The 20,780-nt window shown below is 42.5% G+C and overlaps 2 protein-coding genes across 3 annotated transcripts; one reads left to right on the top strand and one right to left on the bottom strand.

Annotated features, from left to right (window-relative positions):
- Positions 1-1,996: 1,996 nt before the first annotated feature.
- Positions 1,997-6,826, top strand: LOC146983135 (GTPase KRas). Its single transcript, XM_085784557.1, has 5 exons — positions 1,997-2,284; positions 2,560-2,672; positions 3,544-3,722; positions 4,065-4,224; positions 4,358-6,826. Exons 2-5 carry the CDS (start codon positions 2,562-2,564, stop codon positions 4,469-4,471), a joined length of 564 nt encoding a protein of 187 aa, XP_085640683.1. The 5' UTR covers positions 1,997-2,284; positions 2,560-2,561; the 3' UTR covers positions 4,472-6,826.
- Positions 6,827-7,229: 403 nt separating this feature from the next.
- pold1 (polymerase (DNA directed), delta 1, catalytic subunit) lies at positions 7,230-20,484 on the bottom strand. Of its 2 annotated transcripts, none has more exons than XM_085784560.1 (27): positions 20,376-20,484; positions 19,104-19,303; positions 18,593-18,706; positions 18,229-18,369; positions 17,968-18,093; positions 17,652-17,820; positions 17,031-17,145; positions 15,986-16,115; positions 15,675-15,841; positions 15,440-15,544; positions 15,100-15,240; positions 14,875-14,985; positions 14,491-14,682; positions 14,310-14,398; positions 14,075-14,191; positions 13,727-13,840; positions 12,696-12,843; positions 11,950-12,045; positions 11,672-11,809; positions 9,765-9,940; positions 9,512-9,664; positions 9,323-9,425; positions 9,081-9,213; positions 8,706-8,819; positions 8,157-8,209; positions 7,616-7,713; positions 7,230-7,522 (listed from the first exon to the last, which is right to left on the bottom strand). In XM_085784560.1, the coding sequence occupies exons 2-27, from the start codon at positions 19,288-19,290 to the stop codon at positions 7,435-7,437; spliced, it is 3,318 nt and encodes a 1,105-aa protein (XP_085640686.1). In that variant the 5' UTR covers positions 19,291-19,303; positions 20,376-20,484; the 3' UTR covers positions 7,230-7,434. The 2 variants fall into 2 exon arrangements, with proteins under 2 accessions (XP_085640686.1, XP_085640685.1); XM_085784559.1 differs by having other exon boundaries at positions 20,322-20,425.
- Between the last annotated feature and the right edge of the window lie 296 nt (positions 20,485-20,780).

A 20,780-nucleotide genomic window follows, 5' to 3' on the forward strand; every position in this document is an offset into this window, starting at 1 on the left:
CCTTTAAAAGCAGCACCCTCTCCATCTCAATGCACTGGCAGCTGGGTAGTGCTGCAGAGTCCAGAGCTGCTTCACACCATCTAACGTTCTCAGGAGGGAAACCAGCGTATTGTGCGAACCGTGCAGAACAACCTCTGGAGCGTGCACATGCAGCAGACTGAGGCAACTGAGTCAGACATGAAACATGAGCACGCGCACACACACACGCACACACACACACACACACAGACATGAACACGCATTCACGCACACACACAAGTCCTGCATTCTGCTTGTACTCACAGGTCATGCTAACACACTCATTTACTTTTTAATTCAAAAGTAGCCTATTTGCAGACGGTCCTTTCTCTGATCAAAAATCTGTTTCTATTTAACTTGTTGAAGGTTTGAGATTTGAACGCACTTTTGTGGGAAAGAGAGAGAGAGAGAAAAAAAAACACACTGCTGGAATTTTAAAGAGGATTTCTTTGGATCTAATGAGGGTGTAGTGGTAAAATGGGTTGGTTGAAAAATATTTTAAAAGGTGTCAAAGGCAAATTAGCATTTTGTTTGAGTGAAATGTCTTAAAGATTTGAATGATTATTCCTGTGAAGAATTTCATTTTTAAGTGTTGTATCAGTGTATTTTCAATCAAGTTTCTTCTTTGTCTCAGTTTATGGCTGTTCCAGTGTTGTCCTCCTCCTTCTTGATGAAATGTGTGATTACCTGGTGGGAATCAGTGTAAGAAAAAAAAAAAAGGAAAAAAAGAAATTGATAATCTGTAAACATGCGGAAATGTGGAAAGTATTCAATGTATAAAAGATGTATATGTGAGATATCCTTGTGTATAATAAAATCTAAGCAATTTAAGATGATGTCACTACTTCAGCACATTCATGTCATCAGGATTTAACACCAAAGCATGATGAAGCATTAAATTAGTGTTGAATTTGTGTTGTTTTTTTTTTACATCATGAGCACAATGTCAGTTCTCTGTCTCTCTTTCTCTCTGGACAGATGGATGTGGGATTATCTCTGTGATTTTAGACAAAGATTAGAAAGGAGAGCAGATGCACTCGGTGGGAGAGTGAGCGAGAAACATGGACGTCACTGACAAGGGAAGTGAGGATGATGGACCAGAGGGTGGGGCCTGATGCCCTGTGTATGTGTGAGCCGTGGTGTGTGTCTCTCCACTGTTTTAAAGAAACACTATAATCAATATGCAACAATTTTAGATAAAATCTATTGAAATTAAGAATGAAGTGCATATTGTTACAAATTTCAGATTCAGAATCTATCAGTATTAGTTTTGTTTATATACTAGTTTATTTTGGAAGAAGAAAAAAACACCAGAAGTGATGCTTGGTACCTGTCCTAAGAGAAGTAACTGTGATGAATGTGTTATTTTCTAATAGTCACACAAGTAATGAGTTGTCCACTGTTATCAATTCCGACAGGAGCCCTGGGCAGCCTAAAGACTATCCACTTTTAGCCAAGTGTTGCAGTTTCACAATCTGGCCACTGGAGGGCAGTAAACACTAATTCATGATTTACTCAAGACAAATCAAACATAAACTCTTCCGGTACAAGAGGTTTGTGTTAAATAATAGTTTGACCACAGCCCAATGTGTAAATCATAATAACATGCATGCTGCTGTACGAACTCTTTATTGAAATATGTTACATGGGGCAAAGGTTTGTAATGCTTGGAAGTATAGTACAGAATTAATTAGCTCTTACGTGGTTGTGAATTATTGATTATTGACCGTTATTGATATCTATCAGTATCAGAGGGACGTGGAGTTTAGAGGAACCATCTGTGAGAGAAGCCAGGCTGCTCGAGAGACCACGCCCGGTTCGGGCTGCTCCTGTTCGTGATTGGCCATATTTGGTAGTTGGGGGCGGGGCTACAAACTAGAACTCAACGGTGATTGGGCGTTTACAACGTCCGTCTGCTCGCTGTAGTGTGATTGGCTGCCCGACGGGGGGATTAACGTGAAAACGCTTTGCTTTCAATGAATCACAATGGAGACTAAATAGGTGCTCGCACGGATTCAGGTTTTTAATTTATTTATAAGCTAAAGTGAGATTTCTCGCTAGTAGCGTTGAAAAAGAAACTGTAGTTCATAACTCGACACATATTCCTCGGCAGGAAAAAAATAAGTTACGCTAAAACCTCGAAGTGTTTCCACAAGTGTCTTGAACAAGGAAATGGTCTTAAGCTAACGCTATGTAGCAAGCTAATCTCACTTATCCAGTGGCAAACTCTACTATCTCTCATCTCACAGACTGATATAAAACGGAGGTAAGTGAGTTTTATTAATACTTAACACTTTTTGCTATGGGCAGCCATTCACATTGATGCAGGGACTAGTTAACATGGACAACTGGACTAGTTAAACTACCGTCAGCAGACAGACGGACAGTGAGCTCAAATCTGGGTCAGTCTCTTCGCCATGTCCGTGTGGGCAGGAACGGGGCGATACCAGCCGGTCAGATGTTGATCATGTTGTCCATCTCTGCGCCTTTGTGCTGCATGAAACCTGTTGGTGTGATCCTCTCCTCTCCTCTCCTCTCCAGACATGACCGAGTACAAGCTGGTGGTGGTGGGGGCAGGAGGCGTGGGGAAGAGCGCCCTCACTATCCAGCTCATCCAGAACCACTTCGTCGATGAGTATGATCCAACCATCGAGGTGAGACACCCGCTGTTAGACAAGTGTGGTGGTGTCATATCAATCACAGATGAGATCAATCATCTCACGTGTTCGTCTGTGGTTTATTCTGTTTTTAAACCAGTCACTGCCAAGTCTTATCTGATAGTGGATATCAATGTCATTTTACTTGTGCACCTTGAGGCAAGCCAATAAGTTATGTTTGTAATATGATTCATTTATATGAAAGTCATATTCATGGAGGTTGTTTCACTGCTGCAGCTGTTTGTTTGGTGTCTTCCAAGTTCATGTGGGCTGGCTGTTTTTATAGGCATTACTCAGTGGATAAGTAAATGTAAAACGTTTTACATTTCAAGTTAAAGGTATGAATGGAGAATAAATATCAATAAAAATGTTGACTACTAAAAGTAAAGGTTTTATGCAGCAGAATGGCTAAATTGTTGTATAGTTATATAGGATTACTCATCCTGATGTCTGTACATGTAAGATACATGTTCATGGTGGAGCTAATTTATTTACTTCTGGGCAGTAAAAAATTGTATCATGGCAAACAATAGATAGTGCTGCCATTAAGTCCCTTTGTTTCTCATATTGTTCCCTAACAATTTGCACAAGTTGATTTCAAATCTCTCTCCAGACTAATAAATCCATCAGGGTGCAACTCAGTTAATGATATAATCTCATACTTGATGTTTAGAAATGTTCAAGTCCCAGCAAGTTCATTACAGAATATTTCATTTAACATGGTCTTGTTGCTACATGACCAAGCAGTGAGACTATGCAAGAAAAAAAAAACCTTTGGGAGTTAGTATATGATGCAACCCCGCGGTCAGATTTCTTGGCAGATGCGTTTGCCTCGAATGTTGACTTGTACTGTTGCGCCGTGTTGCAGGATTCGTACCGAAAACAGGTGGTGATCGACGGCGAGACGTGTCTTCTGGACATCCTGGACACGGCAGGTCAGGAGGAGTACAGCGCCATGAGGGACCAGTACATGAGGACGGGAGAAGGCTTCCTCTGTGTCTTCGCCATCAACAACACCAAGTCCTTTGAGGACGTTCACATTTACAGGTATAAAGATGCTGCAGAGAGGAGGATGAGTTAACACTTGTCTGATTCAGGGTCTACCTGAACTATTGCAGCACGCCGCGTTGTGCAGGTTCAAACAGCAAGAGCTCACTTCCTGACCAGAAGGAGCTGCGGTGTAATTATCTGAAACACGTTATCTGTAGACATGCTGAGTGTGGTTGCAAGTTCACTCTGGGTCATTTGGCAACTACAGTCTGGTTCATATCATGTAATTGAATTGCTGAGCTTGTCAGCAGATGCCCAGACGACGCCGCTGACCCAGATCGGCGGTTGTAACTGGCTGATCTCTGAGGTGTCGTTGTGGCCGTGTCTCCTCCTCCTCAGAGAGCAGATCAACAGGGTGAAGGACAGCGACAGCGTTCCCATGGTACTGGTGGGCAACAAGAGCGACCTCAGCACCCGCACCGTGGAGACGCGTCAGGCGCAAGAGCTGGCACGAAGCTACGGCGTGCCGTTCGTCGAGACCTCTGCCAAGACCAGACAGGTTCGGAGGAAAGACCATAATCAGTGTTTGAATTGGATTGCATGAGCCCCGTTTGAGTAAATTACACATCAACAGGTCAAATAAAAGTTATAACTTGTGTCGGTGACGTATTTCTCCTGTTTCTGTCTTGCAGGGTGTGGAAGAAGCCTTCTATTCGCTTGTGCGGGAGATCAGAAGATATAAGGAGACCAACCGCAGCAACAAGAAGAGCAAGAAGAACACTCAGAGACGCTGCATTATACTATAGCAAACCACACACGGCACTGGTTCCACCACGGCACTTGTTTCATGCTCCCTCTCACACACTGCACCTCCTCTGTCACTTTGGTCCAGGCAGGGAAGCAGGCGTGGCAAAATCCTTTTTTTTTTTAAACTGCTGTCACACTTTCCACTAACAGTACGTCGCCATTCATTGTGCAGTGTCCATTTAACACCGCAAATTCAGTTGTTCTTTTTTCTGTTTTATGTGTAAACAACTAGAAGTTGCAGTTTAAGTCGGATGTTTGTTTGTTTTTTGAGGGGGGGGGGGGTTAATTTGAGTACTTTGTGTCTTTTTTTCCCCCCCTCAAGAACCTGAGAGAAGTTGTCCATACAGATAACCCTTTGTCTAATCATAAATGGTCCGGCCAGTCTTTTCAGGTCCAACATTCACAGTGGTGCTTCATTCACTCCACTTCTTCCTGCATCTGAATCCATGAGAAAATATTCGAATGATACTTTTCCCCTGATTTACTTCCAGCCAGATGTTTGTTGTCCTCCCCCTCTGTTTTTCATAGATTGGTGTCTCCTGTGGGACTTGAAACACAACAGTATAGTTGTTTTTTCTTTTCTTTTTTTCACAAGGGCCGTGGAACTGATCTTATACAGTTTAACTTGAAACACAAGTGTCCTCACAAGTTTCAGACCGAGACAGTTGTCATTTTTCCCATCCAGCGTCGACTGTCTTTAAATACTAAACACGAGTGTTCACATACACGTTGGTCTTAAAATGAGGTGCGGTCAGGAGCATTGCCATCTTGAGGTAGTGACTGCTAACCGAGTCCTTGGCACGGCATTGCACTGTTATTTTAAGTGCAGTTAACTGCACCCAGGTAGGCAGGTGCACAAAAAGCAGCAGCTGCCCGACGGTGAGCAGAGGCTGCAGATGTTTTGATGCGTTAGGTGGAGGACAGTGCAGCCTCGGAGGGTCAGGGAATTCTTCGTGGCATATTTTGCAATGCATCATGGATGTCTCTTGGATATAAATGAAGCTCTGCATGGAAACATCCTTTCATTCTTGCTGCCTGGTAAATCCACCAGTGCTTTTTGTTCAACAATCTTGACTAAATCCACAGCGGTGGCGCGAATGCATGTTTTACAACCAGCCATAAGTTATTGCTCTAAATCTGTGTGCAACGCTGTGCTGCTGCTAAGAAGCAGTGTTTCCAGCAATGTGCCAAGTTGAAGCACACATAGCTTTTAAAGGGAATGCAACACTGTGATTGGTTTAAGCTCAACCCTTGTGATTCATGCACCTGGCACAGTGACAGTTTTTTTTTATGCTGTTGAAATAGTGGAAGTGGATATGGATACGCCCTAAATGCACTTGCGCCATGCGCTTTAGACCGTGCGCTTTGGACTGAATGTCGATGAAGATGCTGTAGTAGCATCACCACAGTAACAAAAGCCTCAATTGTGTTCCAGACTCCTAGGTGCACTTTATACAGTTCCTGTTTTGTGTTTTTTTTTTTTTTTCTCATTTTATTTTTAGAAGTTAGGATTAGTGGTAGTGCCATTTTCAAACGTTTACTCAGGAATATGGTGTTTTATCAGGAACTGAGGAATAACAGACTGAGAGCCGTGTCAAATGATTAGATACAATCTGATGCCTGTTTCTGCAATTTCACACCGTGGTTAACTGATGGTTTGAAGCGTCGGCCCCGCTGTCTGCTCCACACAGTCACGCTGTATTCCAAAGTCGACTTTTAAAGCAGTTTCTGTGTCAGTCCCAGTGTTGTTGGTGGCTAACGTTGTAAGTCACTGTGTCCAACACACACAGTTGATGCTACACCACTCTCCGTCAGAGTTATGTAGTGTGTATGCATGTGGTAATGACATGAAACCACTGAAACCAGTGTTTACTTAGCCTCTCAGCGGCAGTCATGGTATCTGATCAGAAGCATATTCAGTAGCGCAACAGTTTTTTTTAATAGCCGTGTTTGTCTTCTTTGATGATTGCCATCATTAGTGCCGATAAATGTAATGGATGGTTAAATTTCTATTTTTGTAGCATTACAGTGTTTCCCCAGTTTAAAAGGAAAAAACACAGCATCTGCATTATGAAACTGCTGTCCACATAGTTACTAAAATGATATCAAAGATCAGTGAACTAACTTCAGCTCAGTTGTGTCCTGCTAACAAGTGAATCCATGTTGGTTCCCTCATTTTCTTTGGTGTAAACTCTGCAGGCTGTCGTCATCTGAACGCAATGTAATTCCATTGTAAAAAATATATATATATTGAGTAACTCTTGAAAAAAAATTGAACAAGCCTGTCACTGACAGCTATGTGAAATCTGCAATGCACTCTGCTGTAATGAACAAGTAAATGTCTGTAGCTTTTACCTCTTGTCTGTTTTGTTGTTTACTTATTGAGGTATTCATATTCTTGTGAATATTAATACAGTTTTCTCCATCAAATGCTCAAGATGATCAGGGTTTCTGTGCCAAATCGGTGAAGGGGAAGGGATGTGGTTTGGGGCTTGACAATAACGATGACGAGGAAGCCCATCAAGTTCCTCTTTTCATTTCTGTAAAACTTCACTTTTACTTTGATGTCAGATTAAGTTTGGGGAATCTCCAGCTGAACCGGCGGGTTCATACGATGATAAACCTCTTCCCACTAAGAACACGTCATAGGTTTATTTACCGTCAGCTCTGTGCTTCTGTGTAGCTCTCACCACTTCATATATGACTTTGCAAGGATCTTTAAATGAGTATTGATTATACATACAAGCTCAAACAGAATAGATTGCGTTTGGTTTTATTATTTTTTTTACAAAAAGATACTACATAATGTCATTTTATTCATATTAGAAAATATAGAAATAGTGTGATATATATGCATTTTCACAGCACTAAAAGACATAGAAAAACAAATGCCACGAGTCCAAAGTTATTTGAAATGAGGCACTGGAGGAATGAGAGGAGGAGTGTGTCGTGCACCTTTTTTTCACCACCCAAAACGAGACACCAGCGTACTCTGGTCATCCAGATCTTTCTGAACCTTCTTCCTCATGTAGAAGATTGGACAATCACGGCTGCAGAGGAGGGAAGAGGGACAGTGTTAGTCGACAGAGAGGACCACCAAAGCATGACACATACTAAATACTGTATGTGTTTGTGTAACGTACCTAGTACAGAGCACATCCTCATGGAGGGAGCCTTGACAACGCTGACACTGAGTCCAAAGACGAGAGAAACGTTCCTCCAGTGCGTTCAAGTGAAAGATCTGCAATTCAAACAGAAATGTTGGCAACACATTAGACATTTGTATTTGGATATTTTACTCTTAAATCATATAGTAAGAACTAAACTATCAACTATCAAATTATAAATAGTTTATGCTTTGCTGGAACAGTCAACATGGAAAAACTAAATCAGGTTTTAAGCAAACAATTATCAAATCATGCTATTCTGGTCTGTTAATAAAAGAGGTATTGTGCAGTGTTTAACTCAGTGTGCCACAGTAATTGATATCACATTCCTTTCATTGAGTTCTCTGAGCTCAGAGGAGCCACTAGAGGGCAGCACGGTGATAAAAAAAACCAACCTGAAAATAAGGCTTTTAAGTTTTTCTCCAAGCACCTTCATGGCCAAGACTTAGAAAATAACCTTTAGTACACTGAAAAAACCAAGACATTGGAGTGTGGCATCATTCAGTATCTTGCCTACCTCCTTCTGGTACAGTTCAGACTCCCTCTTCTTACAGAAATCACACACAGCCGCTGTAATGACACAATAGATGTTGCAAGTATGACACAAAACTCACCCATGTAATACTACACATGCAAACATACAGATTGACACACTAAACGGTCGAAAGCAGGGATATCAAACTCATTTTAGTTCAGGGGCCACATACGTCTCTGAATACGGTGGGCCAGACCAGTAAAATAACAGCATAACAACCTATAAATAATGACAAAATAAACCTTTCCCTGTGTTTTAGCGCAAAGAAGTACATGATTAAGATGTTTTACTTTAAATAAACTATCCTTTTACAAAACATGTTATGAACAACTTGAAATTTCTTGAGAAAAATATGTGCAATATCAAGAACATCGTGCCTCTTCTGTCTTCTATGTAACTTTCACAGTCGACAAATTCATTCTGTGGGCCAGATTAGACCCTCTGCTGGGCCGCACGTTGGACACCCCTGGTCTAAAGTGACAAAGGGAATACAAGCAGAGAAAAAAACAATGAAACACTGAGCACACGTACTGTCTGTCTTGAGCACAGCTTTGCAGCCGATACAGGTGCTTCTCTTCTGGGCAAACGCCATGAGGCCCCCGACCTTTGACGTCAACACGGTCTTACAGCGTGTGTGGTCACCCTCTGAAACACACACACACAAATTCAACACTGCCATCAAGATCCAAAAAGCTTGAGAGGATAATATCAAACAAGTTTAATTTTTTTGAACTAGTACATCTTCATTGTTTCTTCTGTTTTCTACATTTCTTCACTAAACCAGTTGTTAAAATGTTTAAAATGTTACATTTGAGCCCTTCAGATGAAGTGCTTGATGATTATTTTATAGATGACTCGATCAGTCTTGTAATAACAAGACCTCAGTATGTGTGTGTGTGTACTCACTGAGCAGGACACTCTCTGCCTTGCTTTCTCCCAAGATGGGCTCAAATATTCTCAGCAGAGGTTTGGACAGCTGCTGCTCCAGGTAGTACTGGGTGTCGATGGGAATGGTGTTCTCCAGCACATAGATCGGGTCCTTGAGCAACAGGCAGAGGAATAAGGATTATCAATCAGGACTGAATATTTATCACAAGGAAAGCGGCTGCACATTAAAAATCAAAGACGACACCAGAGACACTACAGACCTCCGACTTCATGTACGCCGCTGCTCCTTTAGCAGCCTTGATGATGACGTACGGCACTCGGTCTCCCAGGTTGGGGGCGCTGCCGGCGTCTCTCTTCCTCATCCTGTAAAACATCTACATATCAGTTCACCCGTATCACACACACACAATGTTTTCCCTCTAAGTATTATCTGAAATGAAGTGCCAGACCTCTCCGCCAGCTCCACGTGAGCCTGTTTGCCGGCGTACTCCTGAGCAGTTCGCGTTAGCTCCTTGGTGATGACCAGCTGGCTGATGTCGATGCGGTTGCACAGCAGGTCTGAGATCACTTCTTTGGCATGAGCCACCGCCCCCTGTGGATCCCTGACAACCCCACACATCGGCTGTTACATCGGGTTTAGGTTCAACCAAGTAATGAGACAGAAAGTAGGACGATTACAATACGATAAGTTGGTGTGCGCACCTGTCTATGAGGGTTTTCTGCAGACAGGTGTTGATGAGGTTCGCCACCAGAGGGCAGTTGTCTCTGCGGACGGTCTCGATACCTTTACAGTCCATCTTGTCATGCGTGTCTGCGCTGGAGGAGAAATACAGGCCTGCGTAGCGCTTCTTGTTGATCAGTAGGTACGGGTAGTACACCTGTGCAAGTGACATAAATAAACTCCCATTAGCTGAGCGGGCAGTTTATCTCTCCTGAGGCCCCAACACCTGACTGAAATGTAAAACTAGAGCTCCAGACTAACTCTTTTTTACTAGGAGCACAGTGGCCCCTAACTAACAGTAGTACAAAGAGCGCAAGCACAACATTTAGGGGCAAATCGACTTGCTGGGCAAATATTCACATTTCATTCATGATCGTCACACAAATTGGCCTGCCACCTGTAATGACAGATTCCAGATTCTTTGAGTCGTCCCTTCCACATTTCACCAGTGTAAAAAAAAAAAAAAGTAAATTTACTGGTTGCACAGCCCTGAAAAAAACATTTCCTTATTCCTTGTATCCTTGGGTAAAGAAGGTAATGTACATTTTTAGGATATACAAGATCAGAAATGTCCATGATTAATACATCATGCAGTGTGATCCATAATGAGTTTCCATTATGTTTTAAAGGACAATTCCGGGCGAATTCAACTCTGGGGTGTATTTTCATATCATTTTAGGTCTAAAAGAATGAATCTGAAGATTTTCAGTTTAATCGCTCCTGTTTTGCGGTAGTTGCATCTGTCCCCGCGTCCCCACGGCAGCAATGAATGGGAGTGGATGTAAGTTCCGCTGTTTAGGCTGTTTCCAGCCCTCAAAGCCGCAATTTTTTTCCACAGACAGCATCAGATGGCTACTCAAACATGCACCGAGAAGTTTATTTACTTCAAGCAAGCCGACATGTTTGTAAAACTAGATCTAATTCAAAGTCTCCCGGAGTCTCGCGCGAGACCCAGTTGCCGTGCGCGGTGTGTTCAGGTGCAGTGGGAAAAGCTACCGTTTGTGTCATAAACACAGGAATATCAACTCTTTACTTGTTTCAAGTAAAAAAAACTTCTCGGCGCATGTTTGAGTAGCCATCTGACGCTGTCTGTGGAAAAAAATGTACACTTCAAGCAAGTAAAGAGTTGATATTCCTGTGTTTATGACACAAGCGGTAGCTCCTACTGCGCCTGAATACACCAGCACTGCAACTTCGGGCTCGCGCGAGACTCCGGGAGACTTTGAATTAGATTGACTTTTACAAAGATGTCGGCTTGCTTGAAGTAAATAAACTTCTCGGTGCATGTTTGAGTAGCCATCTGACGCTGTCTGTGGAAAAAAATTGCGGCTTTGAGGGCTGGAAACAGCCTAAACAGCGGAACTTACATCCACTCCCATTCATTGCTGCCGTGGGGACGCGGGGACAGATGCAACTACCGCAAAACAGGAGCGATTAAACTGAAAATCTTCAGATTCATTCTTTTAGACCTAAAATGATATGAAAATACACCCCAGAGTTGAATTCGCCCGGAATTGTCCTTTAATGCTTTTTTGGAAGAAGTAGGAACAAGAGATATGAGCAATATATGAGCGCCAGAGAAACTTTTCTTAAAGTGTGTTTGGAATAGTTTGATTTTTTAGCTATATAGATTAACCTGACAAATATGTTCTCAGTTAATCCATTATTTATTTGGTGAGTAAAATGTATTATCCTAGTGAAAAATGTCTGACACTGAGGACCCACTTGATTTAAATGTTGGTTTAGTCTGTAACACATGAATTATTGGTCCCACGTTAGAGTGTTTTTAACTTGTAAAGCACTTTGTGTTGCATTTTATATGTATGAAAGGTGCTATATAAATAAATAAAGTTGGAAGTTTGATAAAGATACTGGACTGAGATTTTACCTTCTCAAACTCCAGTTTGATGGGTGGAGTGAAATGAGACGACACCCACTCTGCTGCCTCCCTCCCAATATCCATGGCCTCCTTCACTGTTGCAACTCCAAGCTTCACCATCACAGAGTCAGTGTCTCCATAAATGACCTGAACGGATAAGAATAGAAAAACACACAGACACGTCGTCACGGAGAGGAACAAATCTGATGTGATATCTGATGACAGGGGAAGAGAAACAGCAGAGTCTGGTTCACAATTACTGGATGGCAAACACATGTATTCCTCACCTTGGCATCACCTTGGTAACCATTGGAAATAATGTACTTAGACTCCACCAGCTGTTTGGTTTGCTCGATCATCTGTCTCCCAAAACCTGTGACGCTCTGAAGAGAAGAGAGGAGAAGAAATGTAATTAAGTTTATGCGACTAAATTAGCCGTGGTGTTGAAACGACCTTTCACTGGCCACAGAACAAAACATTTCACCTCATTACAGGTCACGAGTTTCCAGAGAAAAAATATTTGCAACTGTGCAAATCAGCTGGAGTTGTGCAGTCTGTTGCAGCTGGTTTTTACATGTAGGTCAGACCCATTTAATTCTTTATGTTTCTTCCACCACCTGCTCTGTGGTTTGCATTTCAACACTAATCTTCACTCTGAATCTTGTTCTCTGACTTCTCATCTGCAGTGAGAGGAGGCAACACGTCAAATGCGGGCAACTTCAGTTAACATGAACGACAAACAGTCGGACCAGAGTTGTAAAGATTTTTTGTTGTGAGGTGGATTTGACCTTTGACTCTCATCCTTTTAGATGTGTGCACAGTACTTATTGACAGCAACGTAGTTTCCAGCTCTTGGTTTACTGGCTGTAATGGAAAACAATGGTGTTCTTATGCTAAACCAAAGCAAAGCCACATCACACTTTAGCTAGATTATTCACACTCATCCCAGTATATAAACATAAGGTGCAGTTGCCTGTGTCGGGTCTGAACAAGATAAATGTTGCATGGCTGTCGTGCAGAGTGAAGCGCTCACCTGGGAGATCTCTAGACAGGGCAGCTTGCCCACCTGGGCCCCTGTGAAGCCGTAGACGGAGTTTGCGCTGATTTTGAGAGCCAGCTGTCGGCCATCCAGCACCTGCTTCTTGAAAGGGTCGGTTTCCTTCTTCAGCTCAGTTTTGGCCCTGTGGAAAAGACAGAGGGACAAACTACCATGTAATCTGAAATATAACTGACAGTACACAGATATCTGTTCTACTCCTTTCGTCCTCCACACCTCCAGCACTTTAACCCACCACCAACCACCACTATCAGCAACCCCTTTCAATCACACCTATAACAAGAACTATGTACTGGACTCTGCATCGCGACAGGCCCATACACCATCTACACAGCCCACACAGCCCCTTGCCCCATTTCGCTTGTTACTCGTACAGAAACACGGCGTAAAGCTTACACATAACCAAAACACTAGAGGCCACATGGTGTGTGCAATTACTATTATGTGTCAAGGGACGACTATAATATTCTGTATTCTTATGTATGGTATTTTATATCATAATTGCTTATTCTTGTGTAATGTATTGCATTGTACTGTGTTTTATTATTTTCTTTTAGGGAACTATGCCAACTAACATCTGGCAGGGGGACTGCCAATGTACATCAGCCCTTGGCTGCAATTGGGTATATCCACATTCTTTTTCTCTTTTTCAAAAGGACTGTTGACTAATATACACTGTCCCTTCTTGAATAAATAAACAAATAAATAAATGAGAAAGAGTGATGTCGCAACTGGCTCATCTAAAAAGGTCATCAAGTCTTTTGAGTTTTGATCATTTGAGATCTGATCTTCAGGTGGTCTTGGTGGGCCCACTTTGTATTTTCAAAGAGTAAATGTGAACATCTGTTAGAGCAAGAGGAAACAAACACTACTTGCTAATATTAAAATTAATAAACTTTGACAGAAAAATATTACGTATCATTGTGGTGAAACTGTGAACTGAAATGCTAACTACTCACAATAGTTAAGGTCTATTTTTTGTTGCTATTTATTTGAACCAATCAAACCTCTTTCTGGCAGACAGCAGGTTCTCCAGGATCTCAGGTAGAAGTCCTTTCCTCACCGAGCTCTTCACAAACATGTCACCAGTCGGAGTCTTAATGAAGTCCTCTGGCGACAGGCTAGAGACACAAAACCACTTCAGTCATTAGTTTGGATTGTTAATACAAGACAATGCACTGCTACTGTGTGTGCTTGGTCATTAATATACAATGAATCTATGTCAAAACAACAAATTAAACTATCTTGGGAGGAGTTTTGACTATCAACTTGCGGTGCTGTCCAAGCAGGAAAGAAAAATAATAAAAGCAAACTGCTTGCAGATTTTCAAAGTAACCTGAAATAGTAAAACTCACCCTAGTTTCTCTGCTGAGCCCCTCTGCAGCAGGGTGGTGTAGCACAGATTGTGAGCCATCATGATGGACGGATACAGGGAGGAGAAATCCAGAGTAGCGATGGGAACGCTGTAATAGCTGTACACAGAAGAAGGGAGTTATGGAGGGATCAAGTTAAACTTGCAGCTATATAGCTACTAAAGGCAAAAGCAAATCAGAGAGGAGTCTTACACATACACTACACACATAAACGTACCCTTTCTCCGGCTCAATGACAGTAGCTCCAGTGTAGTCTTCTCCTCCTTCTGTCTTTACAACAGGCATGACCAGGTCCTGTTTCATGGCCTAAACGTGCACAAAGACTCATGGGTTATCTTTTTTTATCTGTATGCAAGGCATCCCGTGACAAAACCATTTTACTTTGTTGCCTTCGTTACCTGTCGCAGCAGCTGAGAGACGACTTTGATCTGCTGCCCTCTTGACAGCAGGTACGTGAGAGGCACACCTGTCACTCTGGCCATCTCCATGTAGTTAATCACACACATCAGCTTCTGCAGCAGACGCAGTGGGAGGTAGGCGTCCTTCAGGCAGTAGACAGCCAAACGTCTACGAGTCTGATCGTTGCCATTCTGAGATGAGCACAATAGGAGAAAGACAGATGGGAGGCGAAAAGAAAACATTGTTTTAAGAAGCTCACATCTTTATTTTGAATCCATTATAGGAAAAAAAACTACCCAAAAGTTTAAAGGTGGATTAATAGTGGCCGTCAAATCTGCAGAGCTGAAAGAACATCAGCTCTCTTCCAGGTGCAACAAGGTTACCTGCAGATCAGTGATGATGGAGTGCTGTACGTCCTCCTTCTGTTCTTGCAGGAAGTGGAAACTCACAGCGTTTAGTGTGTATGAGCGCAGTTTATAGTCCCGGAGGAGCACCTGATGAGACAGGAACACCAATCACTTTGTTTTCGATATGTCTAAACAATGCACCACACATAACTTGTATGGTATTTTGACAATTGTTTATCATTTACAATAGTAAATGCTGACCTGCAGCAGATCAAACTGAACCCGCCCCTCCATGTTAATGATCTTGTTCTCTCTGCGGCCCATCTGCTTGCTCTGGAAGTTTAGGTCTCGCAGGACGGACTTGATTCCTCGCACTCGGCCCAAGTAGGGGAACAGGTTGACCTAAATACAGAGCAACATGTTTTATTGAACAGGGGGAGAGGCATGGGTGTTTAAATTCAAACATAAAAGGACGATCTGAAGTATTTTGACCACAAACAACTTCTACATCTGTGGTGACATTTATGATGCTTAATCTGTTGTGAACATTTTAGGCTTTGATGCTGGATCAAAGGAGCAAATGGACGTGGTGTCATCGAACCTTTAAAGCAGCAGCTCTGTTGAGCAGGTAGGGAAAGTCAAAGTTTTGAATGTTGTATCCGGTGATGATGTCTGGGTCCACTGTCCTCATAAACTCCGCCCAGCTCTGCTCACACAGACGTAAACGGAGACAGAGCGACATGACAGGTGAACAACAAAACCACAAGAAGGAGCAAAGAAAATGTGAAATTGTGCCAATATTTTTTCCAGTGCCTTCCTGAAGCCGGTATATTCACCTGCAGCAGCTGCTTCTCCTGTGTGAAGCACAATATCTGAGAGCCCACGATGCTCGCACAGGACTGGAGGGTGAACACCGTGCGGATGAAGGGCTCTGTCTCACCCTGGCGCTGCACCATAGACGCTATCTGAATCACAGGATCTTTATCTGCCTCTGGGAAGATTCCTGGAAACAAAAGAGTTTAACACCCAAGTCAATCCTTGCACTTGCTTGTCCTTCAACTACGACCACAGCTTTTGTTATCTGAATTAAAATACATTGGGGTGACAGATCGAATGCTGCGTTATGAGATTCCCAGAGAGAACTCACCTTTTCTTCCTGCACATTCAATATCAAAGCTCAGGACTCTGAGTGGTGCAATCCTCTGCCAGTCTCCCTCTGCAGCATGACTGATCACATCTGTCCATCCCACATCCACCTCATACTGACACAAGGACTCCTGACGGCCAGAAATAGGGGGAGAAAATTCACAAAGACTGTTAATAAAAGTCAGACAACACAGAAATTATATATTCAATGCCATGAAAAGCAGAAATACCGCACACCATGCAGAGCTCACGCCTCTGCCCCACCAATCTAAAAACAGCTTGCACTGACAATTAAAGGTAATTAAAGCAGAAGTAAGTGATATATTTGTGTTAATATAAGTCTTAAATAGTTATATCTTCCGACAGCAATCACTTACATAGAGTGTTTGGTCTGAAACACGGGTCTCTCAGTCACTCTGCTCTGCTCTGAGCCGAGGAGAAAACATTTATCGTATCCTACAGTTTTTATCCAATGAGGAGAGAGAACGGCATGCAGGGCTGTGTGTGCAGCCAAGGGACGCCGTGAATGTGGCGACGTAGGGACGAGGACTGTTATGGTGCGTTCAAGGAAACTCGTATTTTTCCGACCGTGAAGTCATACCAGTTCGATCTGGTACGAGTTCACGGGTCAGAAGTTACGTGGCCGTTATAGTGACTTTCACCGGTAAAACAGGTCGGAGAAACACGAGTGGGTTGCCTGAAACGCTACAAAGTCGTAAGTTGTGACTTGAAGCTGTAATTTCCGATTTCAAAAGCCTGCCTGGAACGCAGCATTAGCGAAAACGACCGGACCACTTACTTCTGCTTTAACCTACTCCTAAAACTATAGGCGTTATGGCAATAGGTGAATTTGCCAAAATGTTAAAATATCCCTATCCCCTAAAATCTAAATACCAATTACCTTGTCTATCACAATACTTGAGCTGGACTGTATCAAGAAGATACCAGATGTTTCTCACCAAAACCTGTATGCTAGCCACTTGGAGCTGTGCAGCATAAACACCAGGCAGGTTGTGTTGTGAGGTTAGAGCGCTAACAGGACCTACCTTTCCTGGCTGCTGAGAATTCGTGTCTCCCATGCTCTTCTCCTCACGCACTCTGTAGCTGCCTTTGGGAAGTTCGATCCAGCAGCATCCCACCACGTCAGTGTCCACCATAAACCTGTCGACACAGAGAGGTTCACTGAGCTGAAAAACACAGCAGCATACCTGCTGTTTTGTGAAAGAGCCATTCATAAGAAGTTGTATTTTTTTTAATCATGGGGTGCCTCCCCGATCGCATGTTCAAGAGATAGATATCATTGGTGTCCCAGCATAATGGAAGCAAACGTACATGTCTGATATACAAGGATTAAAAACTGTAAACAGCCTGTTTGAACTTGACAAATGCAAAAGCACCACAAGCAGTGCAAACACAAGAAATCCTAATCTTACATTTGGTACATGTTTCACTCACTGTGGCTGAAATACAGTATATATTTTGCTAATATGTACTGTAAAGCACCTTGAGTTGTCTTGTTGCGGAAATGTGCTATACAAATAAACTTGCCTTGCCTATACACTATACGTCTCTTAGATGCATGTCCCTGTTTGTAGTTTCCTTGATTAATCCAAATACACCAAACGTTTCATCAGCCAAAAATATCAGTAGAATTTGTGAACACCCACCTGATTTCAAAATCAATATTGGCCTCATAGGGCTGGTAGCTTTGGACAGGGAAAGGTCCGAACTTAAAGCCCTGCTCCAGGAGTCTCTTTGCAGGGGCAATGAGACGAGGCATCGCCATGGTTATTCGCAAGAAGTCAATAATGCGTTTCCCATGGTAACCATACATATCTGTAGGTAAAAGAGGGAAATAGCTTTGATTAGATCATTTTACATTAGTTTGATCCAAGATCATATTTTAGTGATCCTCATCTCCGCCAATATACACACTTCCATAAAGTTAACAAGAAATTCCCATTTTCACATCATTGTCCTCACTCTCTTTGCGGGTGATGTCCACAGCCAACACCGTGGTGGAGATGTTGTCCTTATTAGAGCGCATGTCCTTCAGTACAACAGAGTTCAGCTCTCTTTGAAAATCACCCAGGAAGGCAGATGTGAAGCCTTTTCAAAAGAAGGAGAGCGAGAGAAAATTAATTACTTGATCTGGACAAAGAAACAAAACAGAAAGAGAAATGCACACTGTGACGTACTCATATTACTTTTTACATATTAACAAAATAACAAATTCCAACTCACCATTTGGTGCGGGGACATAAAAGTAAGGCGCAAAACCATGAATGTGGCAACAAACGCTGTTGCCGCTGTCTGTCACCCCAAACATCCGAATGATGGGGACTTTCCCCTGCACCTGGCCGGGCATGCCAGCTACTGCAGTCCCTGCAAAACACATACAACAGAGCATTAAAGTAGGTGGATACGTTCCACACTCTCCTTTAGATCCAAGCAACAAAATAAATATGTGAGAAGCGTTTGTGGAAAAAAAAAAATCAATGTAACTCTGGAACTGCTGTACAGAGATGATCATTGTTTTATGGTATGAACAATAAAATTTATCAAATTAAATTGAGTCTGGTTCCAAGTCCACTGTGATGATAATTACCTAAATAATAGTCCAGGTCAATCTGCTGAAACACCAACGTATCAGATGATGGGTCCAGTGTAGGAGCAGGAGGTCGCTGCCAGCGAGGGTTAATGTTTGTAGAGAAGAGGTCACCTGACAGAGACGGAGCCAAACATCATCACTTATTTTGCCAAAGGGAGCAGCTAAGAACTGAGCTAATTATCAGGAAGGAAGAACTGACAAACTGACTAAATAAAAGTACTTGTTTTCTGTCATAACTTGTTCTTCAGTCATCATTTATTATTACCACACAATAATATTATTCACATAGCAAAGGCACTATGGATCACTTAATTTACTAAAAGCATGACTGGTATAATGCATATACCCATCTAGACTGATCTGGATATTATGTAAAACCTGTAACTCAACTGTAGTTATCAGCATTTTGAAACAGCATGTCATTTACAAAACTCTGTCTCGACCTAAACCAGGAAAACCATTTTACTTTATATACCTGTGACTGTGTACTTCTCTGTGCATCACTCACCCACGGGAATAACATCATGCCCCGCCTGCCCCTCCGTCTCCTCTGCCTCCATGTCTGCGTCATCGAACATGGACAGCTCCTCTTCAAACTGCGATGGACTGTCCTCCCATTCACCACCTGTTTTACCCCGTTTGGCCTGCGATGCACCGCCTCTGACAGGGCCGCCATTGCGTCTTTTGTGATCCATGTCTACGACAAACCTTGTCAACAAAAGAAAGGGAAAATGATTACAGAGAAAAGAAAATGATAGTGATAGTATATGAGCTCAGCACACACAGATGACAGCACTGCATCATCAGCCCTTAATAATGTCATTTTAAAACTATATTCAGAATGAGGCAACACTATCAAAACAAGTTTTTAATGTACTAACTTTAAGGTACATTACCACACGCAAAGAGGCTTACAATATACTGGACATAGAGCATATAAATGGCAAACTGGAAAGAAACAATGACTTGACAACACTGCTGCCAATATTTCTTATACTGAGACATAATCCCACGTCTTTCTCCCTTTATCTCTCCACTTTCACTATCAAATAAGAGCTTCAAAACCCATCCCCAAAGAAGAAACCGTTCTGACTATAGTTGGCTTACTGTGAAAACTAGTGAAACTGCTGAGTTACACTGCTGTCAGTGATTAAAAGAAAAAGTAGTGCAAGGGAGGTAAACAACGACAGGGGGGTAATACTGCTTCATCCATCTGATATATAAAGCAATGCTAAAATAAAATTTAAAAAAACAGGCATTTGGTTGTTAATAAGTCCCAGTGAATGAGTCATTTCCTCCTGTACATGATGCGGTCTACTGCCCCTGTAACCAGTATGGCTGTAGCTGGTGCTGCCTGCTGCTAACACACCACTCTGTGGGTTTGTTGTGTCTCGTCCATAGACTGTAAAAAGAAGGTCTCCTCATGTTCTCGGTGCTATCTCAGTTAAGTCCACTCCTGACTGATGGTTGGCAACTTACCACGCACGAAGGTGTTAAGTTGAACGTTTCTTTGAAAGGTAACACGTTATAATATATGTTAACGTCGGTGATCCACGGTAAAGTTTATTATAAGCCGAGTTGTTTCTGGTGCAAACGAGGGCAGCTGCTTCCGTTTCTAAGGAGCTGCAGCAGCACAAAGCTAGCAAGCTAAATGTAAACACAACAGTCTCGCGCCAAACTGATCTTATCGAGCCGCAGCACTGACCGGCTCCGTGAAAACACACACCTGTCCGCGGCCGGTGCGTTTTAAAACGAAGGTATAAATGCAGGTCAAAGTTACCTCCAGAAAACAGCCCCCGGTTGACAACGACTCCCGCCACTCTTCTTCAATTTGTGAACTTTCACCGGCGAAGGCGCGGAAAAGTTCCGTTTTGTTACCAAGCCCAATAGCAAAGTAATGGACGATGACGTCACACGCAAGGCGGAAACGCCGTTCTAAATGGGGAGGAGGCTGAACGCGGCTTGTCCATACCTTGGACATTAATAGACCGTGTGTTCCCGGCAAAATGACGTCGGGGGTTACGCAGCAGAGAGGGAGGGAAAACTGCTCCACCAGACACATACCATTTTATTTTTGTTTTTATATAAACCATATAAAATATTAACGATTTACAGATTACGTTACTGATGACAATTTATGAAAAATATACATAGAAAAAACACAGAGGTAAAGATATTAACATAA

Source organism: Trachurus japonicus, chromosome 8 (genome assembly GCF_045865225.1).
Source record: "Trachurus japonicus isolate A0001 chromosome 8, Traja_1.0".
Classification (NCBI taxonomy): Eukaryota; Metazoa; Chordata; class Actinopteri; order Carangiformes; family Carangidae; genus Trachurus; species Trachurus japonicus.

Excerpts from the sequence above, each read along its gene's own strand:
- pold1 (XM_085784560.1), bottom strand. The coding sequence starts at position 19,290 with ATGGATCACAAAAGACGCAATGGCGGCCCTGTCAGAGGCGGTGCATCG. Across the intron at positions 14,986-15,099 it reads TTCAGTTTGATCTGCTGCAG|GTGCTCCTCCGGGACTATAA; the intron begins GTCAGCATTTAC and ends CTGTCTCATCAG. Across the intron at positions 14,683-14,874 it reads CCATCATCACTGATCTGCAG|AATGGCAACGATCAGACTCG; the intron begins GTAACCTTGTTG and ends TGCTCATCTCAG.
- LOC146983135 (XM_085784557.1), top strand. The coding sequence starts at position 2,562 with ATGACCGAGTACAAGCTGGTGGTGGTGGGGGCAGGAGGCGTGGGGAAG. Across the intron at positions 2,673-3,543 it reads AGTATGATCCAACCATCGAG|GATTCGTACCGAAAACAGGT; the intron begins GTGAGACACCCG and ends GCCGTGTTGCAG. Across the intron at positions 3,723-4,064 it reads GAGGACGTTCACATTTACAG|AGAGCAGATCAACAGGGTGA; the intron begins GTATAAAGATGC and ends CCTCCTCCTCAG.